Source organism: Manis javanica, chromosome 13 (genome assembly GCF_040802235.1).
Source record: "Manis javanica isolate MJ-LG chromosome 13, MJ_LKY, whole genome shotgun sequence".
Lineage (NCBI taxonomy): Eukaryota > Metazoa > Chordata > Mammalia > Pholidota > Manidae > Manis > Manis javanica.
This window is the reverse complement of record NC_133168.1, coordinates 87,419,849-87,444,881: the sequence shown is the minus strand read 5'-3', so window position 1 is coordinate 87,444,881 and position 25,033 is coordinate 87,419,849. Positions and strand designations below refer to the sequence as shown.

The following is a 25,033-nucleotide window of genomic DNA, read 5'->3' as shown; positions in this document are numbered from 1 at the left end:
CCATTCCTTACTGGACCATTCTGATTGAAGAGTACCGGTCACGCAGTGAACAGCACGATACAGCTTTCCTACCAGAGTTTCTATGTCAGTTGCATAGATGATACGGGTGGGTCTGAGAGACTACCAGGAGTGTGCACTTCAAGTTTCAGTAAAGGTAACTGTATTTACTTTTCTGGTTAAATCCTGTTTATCATGTATTTACCAGGGTAGATAATCTGAGTTTATTGACCAGTCAGAACATTGTCTTGTACAGAACAAGTTGTTTATCATGTGTTACAGTTATATGTAGTGTTTGTAAATCTTATTTTAATTTAGTGGATCTCAACTGGGGTGATTTCGTCCTTCAGGGGCACTTGACGATGTCTGTAGACATTTCTAATTGTCATGCCTGGTGGTGGTGCTATTGGCGTGTTGTGGGTGGGGCTTGGGGTGCAGCTAAACACCCTCCGGTGCATAGGGTGGCCTCATAACAGAGACTGATCCAGCCCACACAAGTCCACGATGCTGAGGCTGAGAATCCCTGCATCTGATTCCATTAAGCTTCTTAGGGACATGAGTCTCTAGAATGGTCTTCTTTGTGGCATGAAGTGGTTTTCTTTGCTATGAGATTTCTCTGATTAAAACATTCTTAGACGTACTGGAGGTCCTAGACACGACAGTCAGACAAAACAAAGAAATAAAAGGCATCCAGATTGCTAAGGAAGAAGTCAAACTGTCACTGTTTGCAGATAACATGATATTGTACATAAAAAACCCTAAAGAATCCACTCCAAAACTACTAGAACTAATATCTGAATTGAGCAAAGTTGCAGGATACAAAATTAATACACAGAAATCTGTTGCATTCCTGTACACTAACAATGAACTAGCAGAAAGAGAAATCAGGAAAACAATTCTATTCACAACTGCATCAAAAAGAATAAAATACCTAGGAATAAACCTAACCAAGGAAGTGAAAGATCTATTCCCTGAAAACTACAGGACACTCTTAAGAGAAATTAAAGAGGACACTAACAAATGGAAACTCATCCCATGCTCTTGGGTAGGAAGAATGAATATTGTCAAAATGGCATCATGCCTAAAGCAATCTACAGATTCAATGCAATCGCTATCAAAATACCAACAGCATTCTTCAACAAATGGGAAAAAATAGTTCTAAAATTCATATGGAACCACAAAAAACCCTAAATAGCCAAAGCAATCCTGAGAAGGAAGAATAAATCAGGGGGGATCTCGCTTCCCAACTTCAAGCTCTACTACAAACCCACAGTAAGCAAGATAATTTGCTACTGGCACAAGAACAGACCCAGAGACTTGTGGAATAGAAGAGAGAGTCTGGATATTAACCCAAGCATATATGGTCAATTAATATAATTTAAAGGAGCCATGGACATACAATGGGGAAATGACAGCCTCTTCAACAGCTGGTGTTGGCAAAAGTGGACAGCTACATGCAAGAGAATGAAACTGAACCATTGTCTAACCCCATACACAAAAGTAAATTCAAAATGGATCAAAAACCTGAATGTAAGTCATGAAACCATAAAACTCAAAAAAAAAACATAGGCAAAAGTCTCTTGGACATAAACATGAGCTACTTCTTCATGAACATATCTCCCTGGGCAAGGGAAACAAAAGCAAAAATGAACAAGTGGGACTATATAAAGCTGAAAAGCTTCTATACAGCAAGGGACACCTTCAGTAGAACAAAAAGGCATACAGAATGGGAGAATATATTCATAAATGACAGATCCGATAAAGGATTGACATCCAAAATATATAAAGAGCTCATGCACCTCAACAAAAAGCAAATAATTCAATTAAAAAATGGGCAGAGGAGCTGAACAGACACTTCTCCAAAGAAGAAATTCAGATGGCCAACAGACACATGAAAAGATGCCCCACATTGCTGATCATCAGAGAAATGCAAATTAAAACCACAATAAGATATCACCTCACACCAGTTAGGATGGCCACCATCCAAAAGACAAACAACAACAAATGTTGGTGAGGATGTGGAGAAAGGGGAACCCTCCTACACTGCTGGTGGGAATGTATATTAGTTCAACCATTGTGGAAAGTACTATGTATGTTCCTCAAAAAACTCAAAATAGAAATACCATTTGACCCAGGAATTCCACTCCTAGGAATTTAACCTAAGAATACAGCAGCTCAGTTTGAAAAAGGTATATGCACCCCTATGTTTATCGCAGCACTATTTACAATAGCCAAGAAATTGAAGCAACCTAAGTGTCCATCAGTAGATTAATGGATAAAGAAGATGTGGTACATATACACAATGGAATATTATTTAGCCATAAGAAGAAAACAAACCCTACCACTTGCAACAACATGGATGGAGCTAGAGGGTATTATGCTCAGTGAAATAAGCCAGGCAGAGAAAGACAAGTATCACATGATTTCATCCGTTTGTGGAGTATAAGGACAAAGCAAAAACTGAAGGACCAAAATAGCAGCAGACTCACAGAACCCAAGAATGGACTGACAGTTACCAAAGGGAAAGGGACTCGGGAGGATGGGTGGGAAGGGAGGGAGAAGGGGAATGAGGGGCATTACCATTAGCACACATAATGTAGGGGGGGCATGGGGAGGGCTGTACAATACAGAGAAGACAAGTGGAGATTCTATAGCATCTTACTACGCTGATGGACAGTGACTGTAATGGGGTATGTGGGGGGACTTGGTGATGGGGGGAGTCTAGTAACCATAATGTTGCTCATGTAATTGTACATTAATGATACCAAAAAATATATATATTAAGAGCATATGATAACTAAAAAAAAAAATTCTTAGTGCGAATGTAATAGCCACATTGTTTTTCTTGTGAAACCTTCATAAGACTGTATATCAATGATACCTTAATAAAATAAAAAAAAGGACAAAATAAAAAATAAAAAATAAAGCATTCTTAGACTGTGCCCCCAGACAGAAGGGGTTAGAAGCTTGGAGGTGGCACCTGGGAATCTGGATGTTATTTTGAATGCCACGCTGTTCTCTGACTTTGATCTTGCCTTTGCTCTCCAGGACTTCCAGAAAGCTGCATCCTTCTTTCTGGAACGTTCTCTACATATGCATATGTAGTATGTTTTTTTTCCTTGCTTTTATTGTATTAATCTATTATTTTTAATTGAAAAGCAAATTTATGTTGATTAGGAAGAGGTTTCAGTGGTTCATTGGCTCATTGTCTTCATTTCCTAGGGCTGCTGTGACAAATTTCCACAAACTTAGTGGCTTAAAATAACACAAATATATTCTCATGCGGTTCTGGAGGTCAGACGGCTGGAATCAGTTTCACTGGGCCACAGTCCCGATACTGGCAATGCTGCTTTCGTCTGGCGGGTCTATGGGTGAATCTGCGTCCTTGCTTTTCCAGCGTCTGGAGGATACTGGCATTCCATGGCTCATGACCCCTTTCTGCACCACTCTGACCCCTTGCTTCTTCATCTGACCTTCTTTGATGCCCCTTATAAAGAAACGTGTGATTATATTTAGGACCCACTCAGATAATGCATAATAATCTCCCCATCATCTCAAGATCCTGAAATTACCCTTGCAACATTCCTCTTGCCATTTCAAGTAAGAGTCACAGGTTCTGGGCAATAGGATTCAGTGGGGGGACATTTTTCAACCTATCACATTCATCCTTTAGCATTTTTGGTGGCTGGAGTTGTGTCTGGGTCTATGGTTGTATCATAATTTATTATGTATCATAATGTGTATCAGTCATGATCAAAGTGGGAAATAAGTCACTTAAGATGTTTTAACAGAAAGGGGTTTAACACAGGGCATTGACAGTGGCACCATGTGGGTGAAAGCAGCCAAAGACTGAGCTGAATGAATGAATGAACATGGCCATGTGCCGACTTTATTTGCACCAACAGGAGATGGGCCAGAATTGGTTCAGCAGCCATATATAGTTGGACAACTCCTGGTGCAGAGAAGCAGGACTGGGGCTGGTCCTACAAGAATGACTCTGCAGAACTGGCTCACCATGGTATATAGAGGGGTGTATATTATTTATATATAACCTATAACCACTTAATGGGGAGTCAGGGGGTCTTTGAAACCTCTGAATTCAGGCATACACCCTGTATCTGCGATCCAGAAATAGGATGTGACCTCCCCTTCTACCACAACTATTTTTCAACACCCACCAAGCTTGTCACCCTGCAAGGGAGTGTGGATTTCAAAATACCAGGTGTTTACATGCCTGGCTGCTGGCACAGTGAAAGGGAAGCAAAAGCCAAGAGAGCTTCAGTCTCCTCTGCCTTCCAAATGCCCACAGATTCCTCTGGCCAGGAGACTCGAGCGTGGGCCCAGCTGCAGGGAAGTCTGAGCATGGCTGCAACTTCACAGCCTCTGCCTAGGAAGGAGTTGCGTTGGGGTGGGTGCTGATGTCAGCCCAGCAGTTCCCCCTCATTTATTACTGCACATTAGGGTGAAGGTAAGAATGAGTGTGTAATTCTAGGATGTATAATCATGGAAACTATCATGTTTAATTGCAGGATTAGGAGCAGAGAAATTATAATGCAATATAGTAAGGTATGTAATGCAATGCGATCTTACGTAGATCATGAATCACATAATCATGTTATGGCCGGTTGATAGTCCCTGGGTGATCTTGCCATGCTGGCAGATGGCGTGATGAGGAGGCAGGTGGGAGGGTGGGGCGAGGTTGGGGCCGAGGTTTCAGGTGAGAGCGGAAGGTCACGGTGAGCAGGAGGAGGACGTTAGAGTTTAGTCTAAGGTGGAGAGAAGTAAGGAGAAGCAGGAAAGGAAGTTGAAGAATAATGGATTAGGTTAGGGATTGGCTAACGATGGCGGGGCACAAATCTGACCAGTCACCTGGTTTTCTCATTCATCTTTAAAAATTGAGATGAAATTCAGATAACATAAAATTAGCCATGTTAAAGTGTACAAGCCCATGGCACCGAGGACATTCACATTGTTGTGCAACCATCGCCACTATCCATTTGCAGAATCTTCCCAAACTGGAACTGTCTCCATTAAATACTAACTCCTCAACTGTCTCCTGCAGCCCGGGCAGCCACCATTCTATTTCCAAAATCAGGACTCTCTGATTTTGACCCCTCCAGAGACCCCATATAAATGGAGCCATGCCAGTGGCGGTTTATTCCATGTAGCACAGTGTCCTCAAGGCTCACCCATGCTGTGGCAATACTGAAGAAAGTCTTACATTTGTAAAGCCAAGTAGTATTCCATTGTCGGGATGAATCACATTTTGCTTATCCATTCATTTGTTGATGCACATTTGGGTGGCTCCCACATCTTAGCTATTGTGAATAATGTTGCTGTGAATAAGGGCCTACAAATATCTCTTTGAGATCTTGAGTTAAATTCTTTTTTGCCATATACCCACAAGTGGAATTGCTGAGTCACATGGTAATTTTATGAGGAACTTCTATTCTACTTTTCACAATGGCTATACCATTTTACATTCCCACCAACAGGGGACAGGGTTCCAATTTCTCCACAGTCCCACTAACACTTTTTAAAAAATACTAGCCGTATTAATGGGTGTCAGGTGGAATCTTTTTTTAGTTTTTAAGCCTTAGTTTCATGTTTATTTTTAATCAATCACTCTGTATCCTTGAGCTATACCTCTGTGGTTGTATCTTGTGTGTGTAAACATATATACCTAGTTTTTTAGCTTTCTAAATGTGGTGTCATGCCCTCCAAAGCCTCCTGGGACTTACTCTTTTTCACCCAACAAATAGCATGCGGCTCAGTGTCCAGGCCCCACACTGACAGGACACAAATGCAACCTGAATGCTGAGGGACGCAGAGTCAAGGGACTTTCAGGGCAAACAGGCCAGCTCCCCTCTGTCAGGGAGTGAGCAGTCACACAAAAGTCACACTGCAGAGCCTATGTGCTCGGTCTCAGCTAAGAGATAAGCTTTGCAGTGTGGCACAGTCGGCAAGAACATGCAGGGACAGGAGGGCTGCTGACACCATGCAGACAGCTGGGGCTCGCCCATTTCCACAGCTGTATAATATTCCCCTGTGTGAAGATACCATGGCATTGAGGCTGCTTCCAGTCTTTTTGCCTGCATGAATCTCTTGAGGATATATTCATAGGAGTGGAATTGTTGAGTTATGGGTAACCCCTAGGGTTTAATCACTCTTGGTCCCACTTCCTGCCTTTTTGGCTATTACTGGAAGCTAAAAGCACTCATCAGACCCACTCCTGGTAATAGATTCCATGACCTCTGCCCTGATCACTAAAGTGTAGAAACAACTCCAGACCTTAGGAGAGCCCCTGGATTTACCGAGGAAACCCTGGGCTGAGAGGGATCCTATTTCTGCTCCTTGGTGGGGTGGGGGCTTAAAACAGAAATGAAATTCAGCTGTACATAACTGAAGTTTCATTCTTTGCATATCTGAGATTATGGAATGAGATTCTGACCTGCTACATCAAGAATAAAAGCAGAAACAAAACCAGACAAACACGGGTCTGTGGGTTGAATTTGAGAATGTGTCCCTGGCATTTACTCACTAACTTGCTTGAACTAAGAGCAAGAGCCACCTGATGCCTTGAGTTCAGATCCCAGCTCTGTTCTTTCAGCAGTACCTCACATTTCTGGACCTCAGTTTTCCTTCTCTGTAAAATGGGACAATGCAAGTTGTGGATGAGTTGGATTCATGGGCGGGACATATGTTCAACAGCATCTGCATATAGTAGGTGCTACATGATTTTTTTCCCCAATATGGCGATGCAAGGAGGTTACCACATGTCTAAGACTGTGTGCTTTTTTCTTTTTTTAATGTCTGTTGTTAATAAAATATTTTTACAGAGACCAAAAACTCAGAATAATGCAAAACTTCTCAACACCATGCGTTCATGACCACTTCTCACTGATTTTAAACATTTGTTCCAAGTCACATATTTACAGAGATATGGGAACATCTGTGCAGATGCCAGACTGACAGGATGGATTTAAAATAAACAACGTTTTGAGTTCACATTTGCAATCACATGCTAAGGGAAGGTACATGGAGGAAGACCCTCCCTGGACTGTGTGACCGGGTTTGCGGGTCTTGGGGGGCTGGGGTGGGGAGGGTCTTACTTGACACCATCAAATTGATCTCTCTCTTTAAAAGAAAATAAAAGGCAAAGAGAAAAGCAACACGTGTCAGCAAAGACGACTTTGGTCCTTGACAATTCTCAGGAAAGGGTGTTCAGGGGCCAGTCATGATACAAGCCAAGTCTCCAGTGAGCTCCCCCCCTGCTCCACCTGGGCAGCAGAGTTTGGGGGGTCTCTGGGCTGTCCCTGCCCTGCCCCGCCCCTCAGGGTCCCCATCTGCAAAATGGACAGTGCAGCATGTGGGGACAGAAAGGTCCCAGCCGAGAGGTCCCAAGGATTTCTAGTTGGATGTTAAATTTTTTGCATCTCTGATGGGGTACGTGTGGTGAGGTTTCAGCTCTGGCGCCTGAGTCAGAGGAAATGGGGGGCAGGGCTGGGCATCTCCTCATTTTACATCAATCCTTTGAGGATGGAGTGATGAAAGCCAGAGAGAGAACAGCGAGTCCCCTCTTTGTTCTTCATTCCCCGTTTTGGGTTTTTTCCCCCCTTTCTGTCTGCAGGATCTGGGCACGATCTCATCCTCTTGATTTCTCATCTTCTCTCTCTCCATCCCTCCTTCCTCGTGTCTCTTTGTGTCTCTGTCCCTCTTGGGGAGATGGCTTGCTTCCAAGATGTCCTTCACTGTCACGCTCCCCGTACCTTGGCCCTGGCGGCCTCTCCACTTTATTCTTCCCCCGACCCAGGAAGTCTGGGGCCAACTCCCGGCATGGAGCACAGTGTGAATGCAACCTTGAGACCCCATCAGGGCTCAGAACCCCGGACACCCCAGGTGAGGCAGCGAAAGGCCAAAGGTGTCATCCAAGGCTGGACTATGCATCCACTTCCTGGGCGACCTTAGTTAAAGTTCTGCCCCTCTCTGAGCCTTGCTCCCAAGAGGAACTTCTTGATTTCAAATGCCCTCAGGCCTCTGGATTGTTCTCTCTCGTGGTACCCTCTCCACTCTGATTCCTGTCACGCAGCCAGAGTCTGGCTGAAACACCTCTCCTGTGCCCAGGTCTGTGTGGGAGGCGAAGGTTGGGACAGACAGACCTAGACAGACATACCTGTGGGTGCACAGGCACATGCAGAACCCTCTGCCAAGACGATTCAACTGGGCACACCCTCCCTTCATCCCCCTGTGCCCAGCGTGTGCTGGGTGAACTTGGCGCTATCAAGAGGCCTCAGCCCTCAGCCTGGGGGCAACAGAGCCTGTCCCAGACAGCCCCAGCCCCATGGCATCAGCGGCAGAGAGGCTAGGGCAGGGGGACACAGAGGAGGAGGGACGGGGTCTGGGGAGGTCCTGAGGGGTGCGCTGCAGGAGGGGCTATTTGTGATGGGTTGAGGGATAAGTAGGCATTCCCCAGGGAAAGAAGAGGGGGGGGGGCATTTCCCACACAACACACACACTCAACCTTGACCAAAGAATCTTTTGGGAAATCACTCAGCCTTCTCAGGCAGACACTCAGCTCCCCCTTTTTCTCCTAGTCATCCATACATCTTTCAGGGCCCAGCCTGGAGCACAGGTTACCTCCCCTTTGCATGTTGCTGAATTTGTAGCCTGTCTGCGCCTGGCCCCTGCCCAGAGCCTCCTCCCCCGCTGCCTTTATAAGAACTTGTATTCTCATCTCTGGTGCAGAACCTCCAGTCCCCCAAACCTGCCCAGATGTAGGAGGCACAAAACAATGTCAGGTAAACTAGAAAATAGTGCCACTTCTTCCAGACTCGTTCACATGCCAGGAAACCATCAACACAAACACACAGCTTTCAATGCCTAGCCTTGAACATAGCCTCCTTAAAGATGCCGAACCCTTCGAGGGCGCGCAAGGGGCGCCACTATACCCAGCAGCCCTTGTGCCCCTCACGGAGGCAGGGCTTGTTTTCCCTCTAATACATTCTCCAAAATCTTTCCAAGAATAACTTCAGTGTCCTGAAAGCACTTTGTCCCTCCCCTCATCCCTAGTCCAGTCCACTGCGTTGGTCTATCTTCCACGAGGTATCCACGGGGAGCTTCTGAAACCTGAAATCCAGACTCCTAGGTTTTCAGTTTCCTGGGACTCCCCAGGCCTCGCAGTGTAAACCTGGAACGCCTCAGAGCAGCGCACAAGACCCGCCCGAGGTGATGTCTCCACAGCCTCACCACGCCTGTGACCATCTCCCTGCCGGCCACACTGACCGCCTCCTCCCAGTGCTTCCAGCCCGCCCACCTCTCAGGGTTTGCACCTGCGGTTCCCTCTCCCTGGGGCTCCATTTCTTCTCAGTGGGTGGTTCCTTCTCATTTTTCACCCCAGAAAGCCCTCCCTCACCTTCCGTCTGATGTAGCCCCTGCACTCCAGCAGCCCAGCTCTTCCTCATCTCGTCGTCACTCTGCTTTAATGTCTTCCTTTCACAGCACAATCCTGTCCTTGTCAACCCAGCAGAAAAACCATATGGCATACGCACACTTGTCCAACATGAAAGGCGGAGTCTGTGCAAAGACAAGCCCTACCCAACTATTCCAGAAGGTTCTGCCTGGGCAACCTCAAATGAAAAAACTTACCTGCCCCAACTTTGCCTGAAGGAGGAAGAGCTTCTGGCAGGTAGCAGCCCCACCTGGGGGTATCCTGTGGCGTGCGTGTTTCAATGAATGCAAGCAGCGACCATGTCTGTGTATTTACACACATACACTCCAACCCACCCTAGAGGTTCTGGTCTCTTTTCTTCCTTATTTGGAGGGAGAGGAAGGGGCTTGGGGTCAGGGCTTAGGTCCTCACTTTTTCTTTTGGCAGGAGTCCAAGAGTTCGTTCTCGGGGTGTCTCCCCCTGGGGTCCGAGTGTAAAAGGGCTGAGGGCAAAAGTTCTGCTTGGCAGCCGGAGGTGGGAAGGGTAGTGGGGGTCTTGGTCCAGGACCCCCGTCCCTCATAAGGATTGGAGGTCTCCTGAAGGGGGCTGAGCAGCAATGGGGAGCTGTGTCCGGTCACCCGATTTCAGCCCACCCTTCCATGGGACACACAGGCCAAAAGGGGTGGGGCCAGGGCGTGGCACAGGGACCCTCTGCAAAGTCTCAAGCAGCTCTCTGGGCCTCGGTTTTGCCATCTATCAAATGAGTGGGTTGAATTCTGTGACATGTGCACTAGGGTATGTGGGGGGAAATGAGGAGGCAAACCCCGGTAGGGAACTAGGGCCAGCGCAGGCGTCCCAGAGAGGTCCCCTCAGTCCCTAAGGGCTTGGGCGCCCAAAGGCGCGTGTGCTTTAGAAATCCCATCCTCCCCCTCTACCCGTTTATTTTTTTGCACAAACATGAAGAGAGACTTGCGTCCACCCAGGGCCCTCGAGCCATCATCCTGGTCCGCCCAGCCCCAGACCACCCCAGGGGGCACTCCAGGAAGCCCTGCCCCTTGCCCTTGCCCGCCCCCAAGGGAGCCGAGAGTTCCCTACTTGGCAATTGGTCTTGGGTCCCAGGGATTGGGGACCCGTCTTATGGCTTTTCTAAGGGACAGTAGGCGGAGCCTCCCTGTAACCAGAGCCCCGGGACCTGGTCTCATCGATAGTGGGCGGGACTTCCCCCATCCTATCTCGAAAGTCCTAGGCGCGGGGCACTTGGCCTCAAGAAGGGGACGAGGCCTCTTCCCTCCTCGCGCCCTAGGGAGTGGCCTCCCGAGGGGGCGGGGCTTGACCGCAGTGCGCCAGAGTGGGCAAGCTAAGTCAAGGGCGCAGGCGCGTCCCGCCCTCCGCACCGAGCCCGAGGCTAGCCCCCGGGAAGTCCCAGCGCGCAGGTGCCACTCCGCTGCGCAGGCGAAGTACTGCCCGCCCGCGCGCCCCGCTTTAGGGCGCAGGCGCAGTGCCGCCCTCCTCGGCGGAGCGCGTGTCTGACTTGAGCTTGACGAACTCCTTGGCCACCTCGTCGTTGCTGCGCTGCGACAGGATGCGCAGCACCGTGAGGCCCGTGTCGTCCATATGGATGCGGCGGCCGAGAGGCAGCCAGCAGGCGGCGCTCCCGCGCTGGGCCAGCTCGCGCAGCTGCATCACGGCCAGCCCCACTGTGCGGTCCTCGCGGGCGAAGCAGTAGTCCTTGACGCACACCTGCAGCTCGTAGCATTCGGGGCCCGCGTCGGCGCTCAGGGTGCTGGGAGGGGCGGGGCGAGTGTCGGCCGCGCCCTTGCAGGATCGCCACGCCCACACCCGGAGCGGTTGCTCTTGGCCGCGCCCACACAGAGCGATCCTCTTTTTTTGTGATTTCTGTGCTAGGCCCCGCCTCGGTTCCGCCCGGGTGACTCGCCCCCCTCCCCAACCCTCCCCTCACCCGCGCTGAGCCACACCCACACCCGCTGCCGACGCCTTCCCCTAGCCATGTCCCTACTACATCTCTCCTCCCTCCCTTCTTCCCAAACCTACAACGCCCCCAGTGGGCCTACTCCCAGGCCAAACCATGTCCCCTCCCCAAGTGACACGTCACCCATCTCGTGCCCACACCCACGGCGGGCTGGGCTGCTGCCCCCACCGTCCTGCCCCAGTATGGAGAAGCCACCTTACCATGCTCCCACCTGAACCCAAATTCTGCCTTTCATGGGGCCCCAGCCCCAAGCGCCCTAGCCCACCCGTTATTCCCAAGATGCCCTCTCGGCCCCACTCCAGGATGCCTCTCCCACCCCCTTCTCCACCAGTGGTGCTGGACATCTGCCGTAGGTGACCTGCCCTGAGACCCTGGCTGATCAAGAACTCACTCCCTTTTTGGGGCCACACCCACACCACTCCCTTGAACCCCCCTCCCAGGCTCGCTCCAGGCCTCAGGTACTCAGGCGCCCCCCACCCCACCCACCACAGGACACATTTGCCCCCGACTGGGCCAAGCTCCTGCTCCCAGGCATTGTGTCAGGGCACCCACTATTCCAAAGTTCTATGCCCAAGAGCCCTCTCCTGACATGACTGGCTGGGCTCTTGTCCATCAGGGGACCCCTTAAGCCTCTGCATTTCTGTCCCCCAAGAACAGCCCCTCAACATTACCCCGCCCCAGTGAAGGTCACACCTGGTCCAAAGATCTGCCTACCTGTCACTACCATCCCAGGTAACCTCTTTGTATACCCTGATCAGACTTACTTATGCTCCCCAGGTCATCTGCTCCTCTAGACACCTGATGCCCCAAACTGAGCTTGCTTTTCCTCACCAGGAAGCCCCATGTGGATGTGACCCTATCCATGACACTCATCCCCATGCCCTGGACCAAGCCACACTCCACTCCTGCCCCCAGAACAGACTCCTCCAGACGACCTGCCCCAACAGCCCTGACATGGCGCACTGCTGACTCCAGGAGACCTGCCTCTATGCCTCTCAGCCCCTCACCCACAAGCTTCTTGCCTGGTCACAACCACCCACACCCCTTAACCAGACCAGAGTCTCAGGCCAGTAACGGCCCTGGTTGACATGACCTTTCCACCCAGACTTCCCCTCTGTGTCACAAGCCTTCATCATGATGTTATATCACATTCACTGCCTCCCCTGGGACATGCCTGTCCCCCACAGTGGTCACACCCATCCTGGTGTACCCTTACTGATGTCACCCCTGCACTCAGGGGCCTCCCTTTCCAGTGACCCCTGTCATTCCTGTGCCCAGGTACCACTGGCCCACAAGACATCCTCCTGCTTTGTGGGCCCTAAGTTTCCTGCAGCCAGTGTCTCCCCTTCCATGCTCCCCAAACCATCCTTAGACTCACAACTGGAAGCTCTCATTGTACTTGGGGGCCCAGCTGTTGTTCTTGGATTTGGTTGCAAACTTGCGTTTCTTGTCGCTGAGCTGTGGCCCAATGATGTTGACTTCAATGAACGGCCGGAAAATGCCTGAAGTCTGCCACTTGAGGTCATTGGCCGCCACCACTGTTGGGAGTAGAGGGTAACACAGGTTAGAGTCCTCCAGTACAAAGCTGTGGTTTTCACAGCCTGTCTGAAAGACTACATTTCCCAGCATGCTCCTGTAAGCTAAATATGGCCAGTTACTAAGTTGCAGCCTAAGAGATATCAGAGGTTGTGGCTTAAAAGGCAGGGAGGATGCCCTAAATTTTCTCCTTCCTCTGGCTGCAGCTGGGATGCTGGTGGGGGCTGAGTTCTTTGAGGCCCTATAGGGGAGGAAACTATATTAGGCATAAAAATGCGAGAAAAGATGGTAGGGACCTGGATCCCCAACACTGTGAAACCACCACATCAGCTGCAGGCTGATCTTCCTTGGAGTTATGTAGGAGAAAAACTCATTCTAGTCACTGTTATTTTAGGCCTTGGCTAAAACAGCCCAATCTGTGTTCTAATTAGCAAAATAAAAACCAACAAAAGGAAAACAGAGCTGAGAGATGGAGAAAGTGGAATTGAGTCATGCAACATCATTTGCAAACCTGGATCCAGCCATGCCTGAAGGTGGAATGTTTGGTTCCTGTCTCAGAATCTAGTGCACCTTGGTGAGGCACTTTACCTCCGACCTCAAGCTACTCACCTTTCACTGTGACCTTGTGTTCCCCGGTTCCTGGATGAGTGAACAGCTCAACGTGGACAGAGACTTCACCCACAGGGTCTTCCACACCCGAGCCTGGGCGGGGCAGGGGAGGATGCTTGGTGTGAGCTCCATTCTTTCCCGCCCACTAGAAGGGACCTGGACTGCCTCCCACCCACTGTGTGCTGGCGGCACTAAGTCATCAGCCCAAACAGGGTGGCACTGAGCGGGGTCTGGGATGGTAGGTGCTCTTAGGAGGCCAAGAATTCTGTGTTCTGGCTTTTCACTGCCTTGCTGTGTGATCTCAGCAGGTCTCTTAACTTCTCTGAGCCTAATGCATCTGCCTTCCATTTCTCTCATTCCATTAATTACTAGGTTGTCAAGACTCAGTCTTCATCTTACATACCATCTCAGAAGCATCTGACACCTTGGCTTCCTGTGCCTCAGTTTCTCCTCTTGGTTGCGACAATGCCACACCCTTCAGGTTCACATCCTACACACTGGCCACCCCTTCACACCCTCTTTTTGTCTCTTCCTCCTCCTCTGTCAATCTTCAGGCTTTGGGACTCCCTTGTTTTCACCCCCTCCCTAAATACTGGCACACTGGAAAATCGTGCTGGCTCTACCTTCAAAACAGATCCAGAATGTGACCCATCTCCTTGCCTTCTGTCCTGGTCCAGCACCCATTATCACGTGTCTGGGTAAGTGCAGTAACCTCCTTGTCCCCCAGCTTCCTCCTCTCGGCTTCTCTCAATACATCAGCAACGGAAATCCTATAAATCAGATTACCTCCCTCTTGTGTTCAGAACTCTTCCACGGCTCCCATCTCACTCTAAATTAAGGTCCTTCTCATGACCTGCAAGGATGACCTGCATAGGAGCTGGCTTTTGGATTTAGGCTGTTAACTTTTAGGCAAGAGTTTCTCTCTGGTGTTAAGCTTACTAGGAGGTCTTTTGCCCAATGCGGGGAGAGTCTGCACCTCAGAGTTCTCAATAGAGACTAATGACTGATGGTATCGTCAGAGACTCTATCCAACTATTACTGATGCCAACACAACCCCTAATCTTTCAGTTCCAGGCCCACAAATTCCCTAGTCTGCTTGAGTAAGGGTAAACTGTGCTTCTGTTTCAGGCCATCACAAGTGTCCTGATTGGTTCTGATGGGGATTACTGAAGGGGCAGTTTAAAACCTTATGTCCCTGTCCCTCCCTCTGTGTCTCTGGGAAGGGCATCCTGTGGAGCCTGGGGACCTGTGACCACCAGCACCCCCCACTAGGCCCCTCCCCTGCCCCTCAGGAGGCTCCCCATATCTAGAGCACCCCATGCATGGGGGGAGGAATGAGGAAAGTCAGGGTGGGGTGGGGGTGGGGATGAGGAAGGAGAATGGGCCAGTCCAAGGTTGATTTGGGTTAACTGGTGCTGGGTGGGAAGTGACTGAGGCTCATGAGGCAGAGGGTCCTGGAGACCCCCATCACCCCAGGACTGGGGCGTGCATTCCACCACCTTCGCTGCCCACCCCAGGCCACCTTCCCTGTCACCTCAGATTCCCGCCCCTCCTCCCCAACCGGTCACATGCTCAGCCTCCCCTCCCACCCCAGGCTGATGCTTCACAGCAAGCTCAATCCGCCAGACTGAGGGTGCCAGGGTGGAGTCGGACAGTGGTGGGCGGGGTGAGGGGGGGTCATACCGTGGCCAAAGCTAGTAAGAAGGGGGAGGGGGGCAGTACTAGGCGCCCCCATCCCATGGTTTGCTGGCTCCAAGAGGAAGGGTCTTTCTTGGGCCTTTGTGATTGCCCCAACCCCACCCCTCGCTTCCCAGGTCCCTGGCCCCCCTGCAGGGACGGTTCTTTGAGCAAGTGGCTTAATCTCCTTTGAGATTCAGCTTCCTCATCTACAGAATGGACTGCGCTGTGCGGCAATTGAAAGAAATTTGCAAAAATTCCTGGGAAATGCTTCTCAAAACGACTGGTTCAGAAATGAAAACCAAAATTTGATTTTCTACGCTCAGCGAAGTGACATCAGTACAACTACTGCTACTCCTCAACAATAGCACCTAACAATTATTACATGTTATTAATTCATCTAATCCTTAAAAATAATCCTATGATTTAGGGTCCTTGATGTTCCCATTTTATAGATGAGAAAATTGACGCTCAGGGAGGCGGCCGCTTGTGGAGGAGCTGGGATTTGAACCCACACTTGACCGCGCAGGCGCCTGTCCAGGGGACCGCGGATCTGCCCTAAGAGATGCAACTAGGGAGAAACGGATTCCGCCTGGAATTGCTTCTCCTTCCCCGTTTGGAACCAGCAAGCCGTCCTTCCCCCTCGTCCGCCTAGGACCCCCGCAGCCGGTCCGGCCTGGGTCGGGCCCCGCCGGCCGGGGAGACGGAAGGACGGGCCTTTTACTAGCCGGGCGGGGAAGGGCGCAGGCACCGGGCACCGGGCGCGGGCGGCGGACGGCAGAGGCACGTACCCTTTTCAGGATAAATGTCTTCACTAAGGGTAAACCTAGTCCCTTTTCCACCATGGACTAATCACGGTGGGAGGTGGAGAAAGGAGGGGAGGAAGGGTTGGGGGACAGACGAGCGAGCGAGAGGCGAGGATGGAGGGCGAGTGTGCGTGGCGGGGAGCAGGGGAGGCGCGGAGAGGGGGCGGCGAGTGAGGGGGGAGAAACAAGAGAGAGAGAAACGTCAGCTGCAGACGGATGGACCGACAGCCTCCCGCTCCGGGGGGGACGCTAGGGACACTCAAAGCAGCAGCACGGACTGGGCACGAGTGGAGCGCGAGGGCCCGGCGCCCGGGGAGGGGGGCCGAGGCCCTGGGCTGATTTCGGTATGGAGGGGCCGCTGGTGGCTGCAGGGCTTTGCTCCCCTCATCTAGCCTCGGGCTCGACGGCGACGTCCCTCCCCGTCCACTGCCAGAAGTAAGCCGGGTCAGTGACCAGACTTCTCTCCCCCGTCTACATGCTTCGGGCTAAATTTGAAAGGGGTGTGTACTCGCGGAGTGGAACTAGGACCCGGAGTTCTCACCCACCTCCAGCCCCTGCTGCTCTGCGTGACTCGGAGAGGGACAGGAGACAGGCAAGAGCTGAGAGAATGTGAGAAATAGGAACTCCCTCTCCGCCCACCACCTCCAGGTCAGGGTCCTTCCATTCCCATGACTGTCAGTCAACCATAGCCCCAGACAGTATGGTTATGTCCCTCCGCGGGGACCTTAACTTTTCCTCCAGAGGTCCCTCCCCTAGAGCTGCCAATCATTCCCCTTGGCCGCATTCGTCGAGGTCCCGCCCATACCAGAGCTGTCAATCATTCCTAGAATCCGGACCTTCCCCAGAACTGTCAACCACTCCCTGGATCCAATGTCGAGGTCCCGCCCCCAGGAGCTGTCCATCACTCCCCAGGGTCGGCCGTCAGAGGCACCGTCCCATAGCTTTCAATCACCTCCTAGTACCCCTGGCATCATAGATTTTCCCAGATGTCAATCACATCCTGGCCCAAATGACGTCAATGCCCCGCCCCCGCAAACACATCACTCTTCGGCTCCAGACCTTCTGGAGTTCACGCACACCCAGGAGCTGTCAATTCAGGCCTGGCCCATGACGGCACAGAAGAGGTGGATCAAAGGCAGCCACACTGGCTCAGGGCTGGGCTACCCCTGTGGGCGGGAGGTGGGGTGCTGCATCGCTCTAGCCCACTGCCCCTTACCCTGGGCCCCCTGCGTCTGCACGAATGTCTTGATGAGCAGGTCAGTGGCCTGCGTATAGAGGGACAGGGCATAGCGCAGGGACTGCAGGTCTGGACTCTTCTCCAGGAAGGTTTTCTTGAGGCCCACGCCACCTGCGTGGAAGTATTGCTGTGGGGGAGAAAGTACGGGAAGCTGAGGCTGGCGGGACTTCTTATGAGCTGGGCAGCTGCAACACCCCTCCCTCATGCCATGCCCCCCGTGGCTGTGGGACGCGTGATCAGGGGGCTTTCCAAACAGGCAAGTTCGGTCCTGCTACTCCCGGCCTCCACCCCTGCCCCACACCCGGGGTGGGCTCCCTATACCTCAGAATCTAACACCACGCCCAGGCCCTTTGTGGCCCCAACCTTGTAACCTCCCAGCCTTCCGACCAAATGCCTTTCCTTGAACATACCTGCCTCAGAGCCTTTGTACTTACTGTGCTTATTGGTGGAAAGGTACTCCACCCTCAACCAAACACCCCATTTTGCCATGGCTTGGTCCTTGTCCTCTTTTGGTTAAGGCTTCAAGGAGCTTTCCTTGATCACCCCTCCTTAATATGTTGCCAACCTCATTTCACTGTGATTCTCCATTTAAGCAAAACATTTCCTTCAAGATGGTTTTCATGCTTTTCATTTTGTGGAGACCACAGCCCCCTTCATGTTTCCATGTTTTGCATGGGCTGCTCCCCTGCCTAGATCAAAGGCTCTGTCTGTTTGCTTTGCCTTATGAACTCCTATGCATTTCTCAAAACCAAACTCCCACATGCCTTCTTCTAGAAAGCCCTCACTGCTCCCTTCCTGGGCTCTCGCAGTTCCCACCCTTCCCTCTCCCCAGCCCAGACCCCACAGGGCTGGTGATATCTGTAGCCAGCTGTCCCCCAAGCCAAGGGACTCCTGCCATAGGCCAGCCTAGAACTGACATAAAAGGGTTATCTGCAAGTGTTTGTAAACTGAATGAATTAAGATGGGTTCAAGCCTAGGTCTATGTCCACACCAGCCATACCCTCTACCTGCTATACCTGGGATGGGGCAGGAGTGGGGCCTCTTACCTTGATGGTGTCCAGGGCCAGCTCAACCACTGCACACTGCTTTGGAGTCAAGCTCTTGGCTTCTTCTCGTACCATGTGGTCCTGGATGGATGGAGAGGGGGGCAGGTGGGCAGAGTAGGCCCTGCCTTTGGGAGTCTGCCTGTCTCTGGGTCTCCTCCATGTACAACACTTAGGAGCTGGGTGGTGTCCATCTTTTCATAATATGTCTCTGGCACTCAGCATGAATATTTGTTGAAGAAATGTTGTGTACCCTTGATCAAGCTGTATCTGAAGCAGAACCGTACACATCTGTCCAACACACTGGAGCAAATAAACTATGCTTAAGCCAGTCTGAGTACAGTTTCTGTCCCTTGAGCCTGCAAAGCATGTCACCATTCTGGGACCTCTCCCCCAAGAAGCCTCTGTACCCTAATCTCTTGACCCCTCCCCTGGCCTCACCTTGAGCTTTGACAGCTGACCCAGCTCTTTGGCTGCATTGAAGATCATCTGGGTTCCCTGCAAGTAATAATAGATGAAGTAGGGGTGAGGGTGTGGATCCTCCCACCCCATTCCCAAATCCCCACTGACACCCCAGCCCTGGATGCCATCTTGGTTCTTGTCCAAAGGCTGTGGGAAGGACAATGGTTGTGTACCGGGCCCACAGGTCTGGAACCCCCCAGGAAGAGTTGAGGAGGAGGTGGTGATCTTGTCCCTGGAGATCCCAGTCACATAGGGATGCTACCCACCCTCCCACCTCCATGTGACCCCAGGTGTGTGGGACGGAGCGGAGAAACAGAGCGGGCAGTGGGGGAAGCCCCAGATGGTGTTGGTCGGTATGGATGAAGCTTTCCAGTCCCAAGTGAGGAAGTCTTGAGAAAACCAAGGGAGGGGCTCTGGTGAACTTCCCGATGCCCCAGTGGCCCATGCCCTCTGTGGGAGGAATTTCCCTGTAATCTCAGGAGCTGTTGTGTGATCTTTTACAGGAAGAATTACCCACTTCAACACACATCTCAGTACCCATCCTCCCCCTGCAAGACAGACACCAGCAAAACAGGCACCCCAGTTATGGCTCTGAGGAGCTGGGTGGGGCCTGGGTTCAAATCCCAGCTCTGCTGTGTGGCCCTGTGCAAGTCATTTAACCTCTCTGAGTCTCAAATTTCCCATCTAGATGGGGGACATAATATTCACTTCATGGTTTAGCTGGGATTAAATGTGCTTTTCCAGTATTTACGGTTGTTATCCCTTGATCTCAGTCACAGGCAGTGAAGGGGGAGATGGAGTCCCCGCCTCGAAGCCACTTGGCCTGTTTCCTCGCATCACTGTGCTGGGTGACCTGAGCTGTGCCCCTCAGGTCTCTTTCTGCAGCTGGCTAACAGGGGCACCAACACGAGCTTGGGGAATGGGGTGGGCATCCTGCGGTGGTCTGGGGGTCCTGAGCTGTGCTGAGCAGTGGCGGTGGGGGCGGGCTTTGTAGCTGAGATATTTGGAATCAAGTTGATTGTCTACCAGCTGGCCAGTGGAGGTGATCATCCTGCCACTTCTAGTATTATTATTATCCTGACTGCGGCTACTCTTCTTATACCTTGTCTGTGATCCCCCAAGGCTGTCAGGAGACACAGGTACTCAGGACCCCAGCAGTCTGGGCCTCAGTTCCCCCTGCAAAACCCTCCTCCCCGCCTGCCTCCCCTCACCCGCCACCCCTCAAAAGCAAGCCAGACAGACACAGGAAGAAGAGACTGACAGATGGGCTCACAGTACGCCCCCAGACGGCATGTACCACAGAGGTGGAAGGAGGCGTGGGGTAGGGTGGGGTGGATGGGGGTAGGAGCCAGACAGACAGTGAGAGGCGGGTCTTACATCTGAGTGGCTTGGCAATTTCACCCTGCCCTGTGGAGAGAATCAGGCGGAGGTCAGAGTTTGGGTGGCTGGTGGGAGGACACTCAGTGGGACTTCCCTGCTCCCTCAAAGCACAGTCCCACTCCCCAGCCCACAGGCTCTCTCCCAGGTCCTGGATCTAATGTTGGGCCCCCTCCCCAGCTAGGCACTTCCCTCGTCCCCCAATGGAGGCTTGGGGCTAGACTCCTAGACTGCCAGGAGAATGAACCAGCCCATCACTGGGGGACAGGTACCCAACCCCACAGTCAGCCTCGGGATGAGGTGCCTTGGGGATGAGGAGAGAAGAGAGGGGGCTCGGGGGCTCTCCTCCCCCAACCCCCAAGACCTTACCCCGGCAAGCCTGACTCTAAAACAAATGCACCATCAGGTATCACAAGTTTGCTCAACACACAGACACACTCCCAAGTGCATCCCTAGCTGGGCTGGAAGTTTATGCACACGAACACCTGCATCAACATACAGAGATGTACGCATATGCAGAACTCATATACTAAAATACACGTGCACACTCCCAAACACTTGCACAATGTGTACAGTCCCCCACACGAACACTCACCCCCACACAGCTGCACATACATGTATATACGGTGCCTAGCACATTGTAACCCAATGGGCTCGAAGAGTGAGTAGGGAAGCCCTCCAACCCACGTTCATGAACAGAGACCCCACCTGTGGGCACACAAGTATGATAGCTCCTGCATGAGTGCACAGCAGGGGCAACTATTCATGTGTTACCACAGCTCCCATCTCCTTACAACAAACACCCATTAGAATACAAACATCTACATAAAAGCCCCACATGTCTCCATTCAGGTCACTGGTCCAGTGGCTGGGCTCTTCTTGAAGTCACAGAATTTCAGCTGGGCCCAGGGCTGGGATAAGCCCTTTAGACGTTATTACAAGAGGATAGGAGTAGTTTGTGCACATTTGCTCACTGGTGCACACACACTCCAAGCCACGCCCCTGGGGAATCACCTGGGCTCAGGACTTGTGGTACTTGGTTTGGACACCCGTCTCCTACCCGTGACCCCCAGCTGAAGTTCCTGCCCATGCACACGGATACACACATGCACACGGACACACCCAGACACCAGAGCTCAGGACCTCAGCACAGACGAGGCCCTCATTACCTTTTCTAATCCCTTGCCATGTTTTCTCAAGAGGGTGCCCTGCAGAGACAACATCACACGGTGATCAACCTGGCAAGCTGTGTGGGGTGGCAACCCAGGGCAACCACACATGGACTCATGGGGACAGGGGATAAGGGGCATCTGCACTGCATGGGGAGCAGGTAACTGGGTTGCATGGGGGGAATGTGTGTGTGCCTTAATGACTGACAGTTAAAAGGTGTGAAAGAGTCTGAGAGACAGGAAAGAGAAAGAGAGAAAGAGAAGAAGCAAGAGCAATATAGAGCCAGAGAGAAAGGACAGAAGTTGCTACCAAAACATAATTATGTTTACTGTATATATAGGACTCTTGATTCTTGGGTCAAGGAAATCCAATGGGCTCCATATTCAGACAGACCTGAATTTGAATTCTGACTCTGGCATATATTTACTACGCAGCCTTGAGCAAGTGACTCTTCTCTGAGCCTCAGCTTTCCTCATCTGCAAAATGGGAATAATTATATTCACCTCATTCAAAGAGGTGTCATGCAGATGAGCTATAACAGCATATGAGGTCTGGCATAGAAAGAATCATCAGTCAGTGTAAATTCCCTTAGTTCCCTGTCCACAAATGTACTGTGTACAGTAGGGTTTGCTGTCAAAGACACAGGCTGCAGGCACCAAGAAGTGAGGTGAGCACTTATAAACTTCTGATGAGGTAAAATCTGCCCACACGGGGGAACTGCAAAGTAGTTTTACTGATCTCCGCCCTTACGTGTGTCTACAGACTAATGTCGCCACCGTTAACAGCATCAGCTCTCATTGCCTCAGCCAGTCACTGGGATGAGCACTTTAACGCGTCATCTCACTTGGTCTTCCCAAACCCTCAGGGTTGCTACAACTAGCTGCTTTTTCCAGACAAGGAAATGGAGGAGGTTGGGAGGTGACGTGACTCCCCGAGGGCACAGAGAGAGAGTGGCCGGGCTGGGATTGGACACCAAGGCTGCCCAACACCAAAGTCACAAGGCCATCTCCTGCCTGGGTGCCCGGGCATGTGTCTGGAACTCGTGTGCATGGATGTGCAGTGGGGGTAGGGTAAGCAGGCTAGTGGCGGGCTGGCCGGGAGCAGCTGACAAGGGACCCAGGTGTGAGGGCTTGTATTTTGGGTGGCTGCTACAGTTCAGAGCCCGCAGGGGAAGTCGGAGGGGCTCTGCTGATTTTGAGCCTCCTTTTAGCTTTGGGGAGATCTTGGTATCCTGGTGGCATCTGGATATGGGAGTGAGGGTGATTTCAGCTAAAGGTGCCAGGCCCAGGATTTGGGGGCCTAGAGGCGACGACTCCTTACGTATAATGGGGCTAGGTGGGTGGGCGTGCTCCCTGCCTCCCAGGCCCACCCCCTCCCCAAGCCCCGCCCCAGACAGACACAGGCACATCTAGGCAGGAAGGTGGGTTGGGGGCCGGTGGGTGAGGAGAGGGCACTGGGTGGGGGTTGGAGCCACACAGTGGGCCGAGTCCAGACACAGAGCAGAGGGACAGACAGACGGACAGAGAGGCCTCTACTTACGATCATCTGTCAGCCGTGATAGGGGCAGGGCGATGGGGGAAGGGGGAATAAGTCACCATGAGTCTCCCAAGAAGGCCAGGGATGGGGTGGAGATGGCATCAAGGGGTGGACCCCATGCCCCAGCCCAGCCTGGAGGAGGTGGGGGGAGGCAGCAGGGAGTTGGAGCCCCCCCACCCCACCATCACTGCCTCATGGCGCCTGCGGCCACCCTCCCTAACTCTCCCCTGTCCCCCCAGAACACCCTCCCACTCTGTACTGTGCCATCAGCCCAACACATCACTGTCCTCAGGCCCCCATGCTTCCCTGGAGGGCCCCGCGCCCAGCCACACAGTCTCCCCACCCCCACCGGGCAGCCTGACCCCTGGGGATCACCATCTCTGGACTGCTCCTCCCAGAAGGGTCCCAGGTGAATGGTCCTGGTTTCTGGATAGCTGCTGACCTCCACTTGACCCCTCTGACCTTGGGTGCTCTCCATGACCTCTGGCTGATCTCTGGAAACCCTCTGTTCTATTGGTCTCTGACCTTTGAAGTCCTTGGTGTCTCCCTCCCTGTCTCTTGACTGACCACCAAAGCCCTCTGAAAAACCCACTGACCCCTGTACCTCTGGGACCCATGAATGGCCTTTATCCCCAAGAAGACTTCTGTTTTCTGGGTGATCTATGACTTTTGAGTGACCTGTTGACCATGTGGACCTCTATGTCCCTTAGACAACTCAACTCTACTCAACCTCTTTGACTTTGAAAAACTGACCCCTGTATAATCTCTTTGACCCTTTGGTGACTTTTGACCCATGTGTGACCTCTCTGGTTTTTGAATGGCTCCACAAATCTCTGGTGGCTTTTATGACCCTCTCATGGCCCTCATGCCTGGATGACCTCTGTACCTCACGCCTTTGACACCAAGCTCTCCGCACTCCCACAGGGGAGGTGGCCCAGGTGTCCCCTCTGGACCCCCATGGGCCTCACCGTCTGGTCAGTGAGGGGAGGCAAGACGATGGTCTTCTCCATGGTGTTCATGACCAGCTTCCATAACTCCTTCAGCACCCGCTTCAGCACTGTCTTCTCGCAGATTTTGGCAAAGAGAGTCAGGCTGGGGATGAGAGAGGCAGGACTGAGAGACGGCCCTGCTGGCCGAAGCCCGTGGAACCCCTTCTCCTCAACACATGGGCAAGGTGGGAAGGCATTCCGCAGATGTACAAAGGAGCACAAGCCTGTATGGGGCCCCCTGGCTGGTTTGATGGGGCTGTGACTTGTGACACATGTGCAGAACAGTGAATGGTGGCAGGACAGGTCAGCGGGGTCCAGACCAGAAGGGCCCTGGTGTCCTGGAAGAAGATCTGGGCCTGAGTAGGAGGGCAGTGGGGAGCCCTGGAGTGTTCGAGAGAAGAAGGCAGCTAGACTTCTAGACTTTCCTTGTTAGAAAGAATGAAGTGAGGGATGAACTAGAACAGGAAGGCTGGAGACCGGGGACTAAGAGGGGGCTGGGGCCATGCTCAGGAGGGACAGGCAGGAAGAAGCTGGACATAGGAGGCCAAGCGATCAGGGATTTGTGATTGCATGTATCAGAGTTGAAGGAGAGAGGGCCGTCCACCATGACCCATCCAGCAACTGACCCACCCGCCCATAAAGCCATGCTTCCCCCAGCTTTCTTTGATGCTCTTTTCTTTCTTCCTTCCACCCTTCCTCCCTTTCCTCCATCCTCCCATCCACTCAACCATCCATCATCTATCCTTCATCCCTATTTCCCTGCCCTCCCTTTTGCCCTTCCTCCCATCCATCCTTCTACCTGTCCATCCATCCACCCACTCACCTATCCATCCACCCATCCACCCGTCCATCCATCCATCCATCCATCCATCCATCCATCCATCCATCCATCCAAGTGCTTACCCAGCTATCTATCCGTCCATCCGTCTGTCCATGCATCCTTTTAACCATCCATCTTTCACCTAGCATTCTAAGAATTTACCTTTTAATCTACCCATTTATCCAACCACTCATCCTTCATGTCCAACCGCTATCCATTCATCCATATAAGTATTTACTCACAAACCCTTCTAATCATCTACCCCCTCATCTTTCCATCCCTTCATGCCTCTACCCACCCACTCACCCAAATCATCCAAGTACCCCCCAGCAAAAATGCCGAATGCCCACTTCAGGA

General features: G+C 51.9%; 1 protein-coding gene across 8 annotated transcripts in view; it reads right to left on the bottom strand.

The window, feature by feature from the left end:
• Positions 1–6,790: 6,790 nt before the first annotated feature.
• Positions 6,791–25,033, bottom strand: part of UNC13A (unc-13 homolog A) — a 61,740-nt gene continuing 43,497 nt past the window's right edge. For 5 of the 8 annotated variants that reach the window (XM_073220145.1, XM_073220147.1, XM_073220146.1 and 2 more), the window contains 8 exons: positions 23,836–23,959; positions 18,764–18,820; positions 18,326–18,406; positions 17,259–17,406; positions 16,028–16,084; positions 13,560–13,652; positions 12,793–12,952; positions 6,791–11,207 (listed from right to left, as the gene is read on the bottom strand). In XM_073220145.1, coding sequence (XP_073076246.1) covers positions 10,907–11,207; positions 12,793–12,952; positions 13,560–13,652; positions 16,028–16,084; positions 17,259–17,406; positions 18,326–18,406; positions 18,764–18,820; positions 23,836–23,959 — 1,021 coding nt within the window. In that variant the 3' untranslated portion in view covers positions 6,791–10,906. Of the gene's footprint in view, positions 11,208–12,792; positions 12,953–13,559; positions 13,653–16,027; positions 16,085–17,258; positions 17,407–18,325; positions 18,407–18,763; positions 18,821–20,161; positions 20,192–21,330; positions 21,370–22,870; positions 22,877–23,835; positions 23,960–25,033 lie in introns of all 8 variants that reach the window. The other 3 variants (XM_073220151.1, XM_073220152.1, XM_073220148.1) reach the window with 3 other exon arrangements.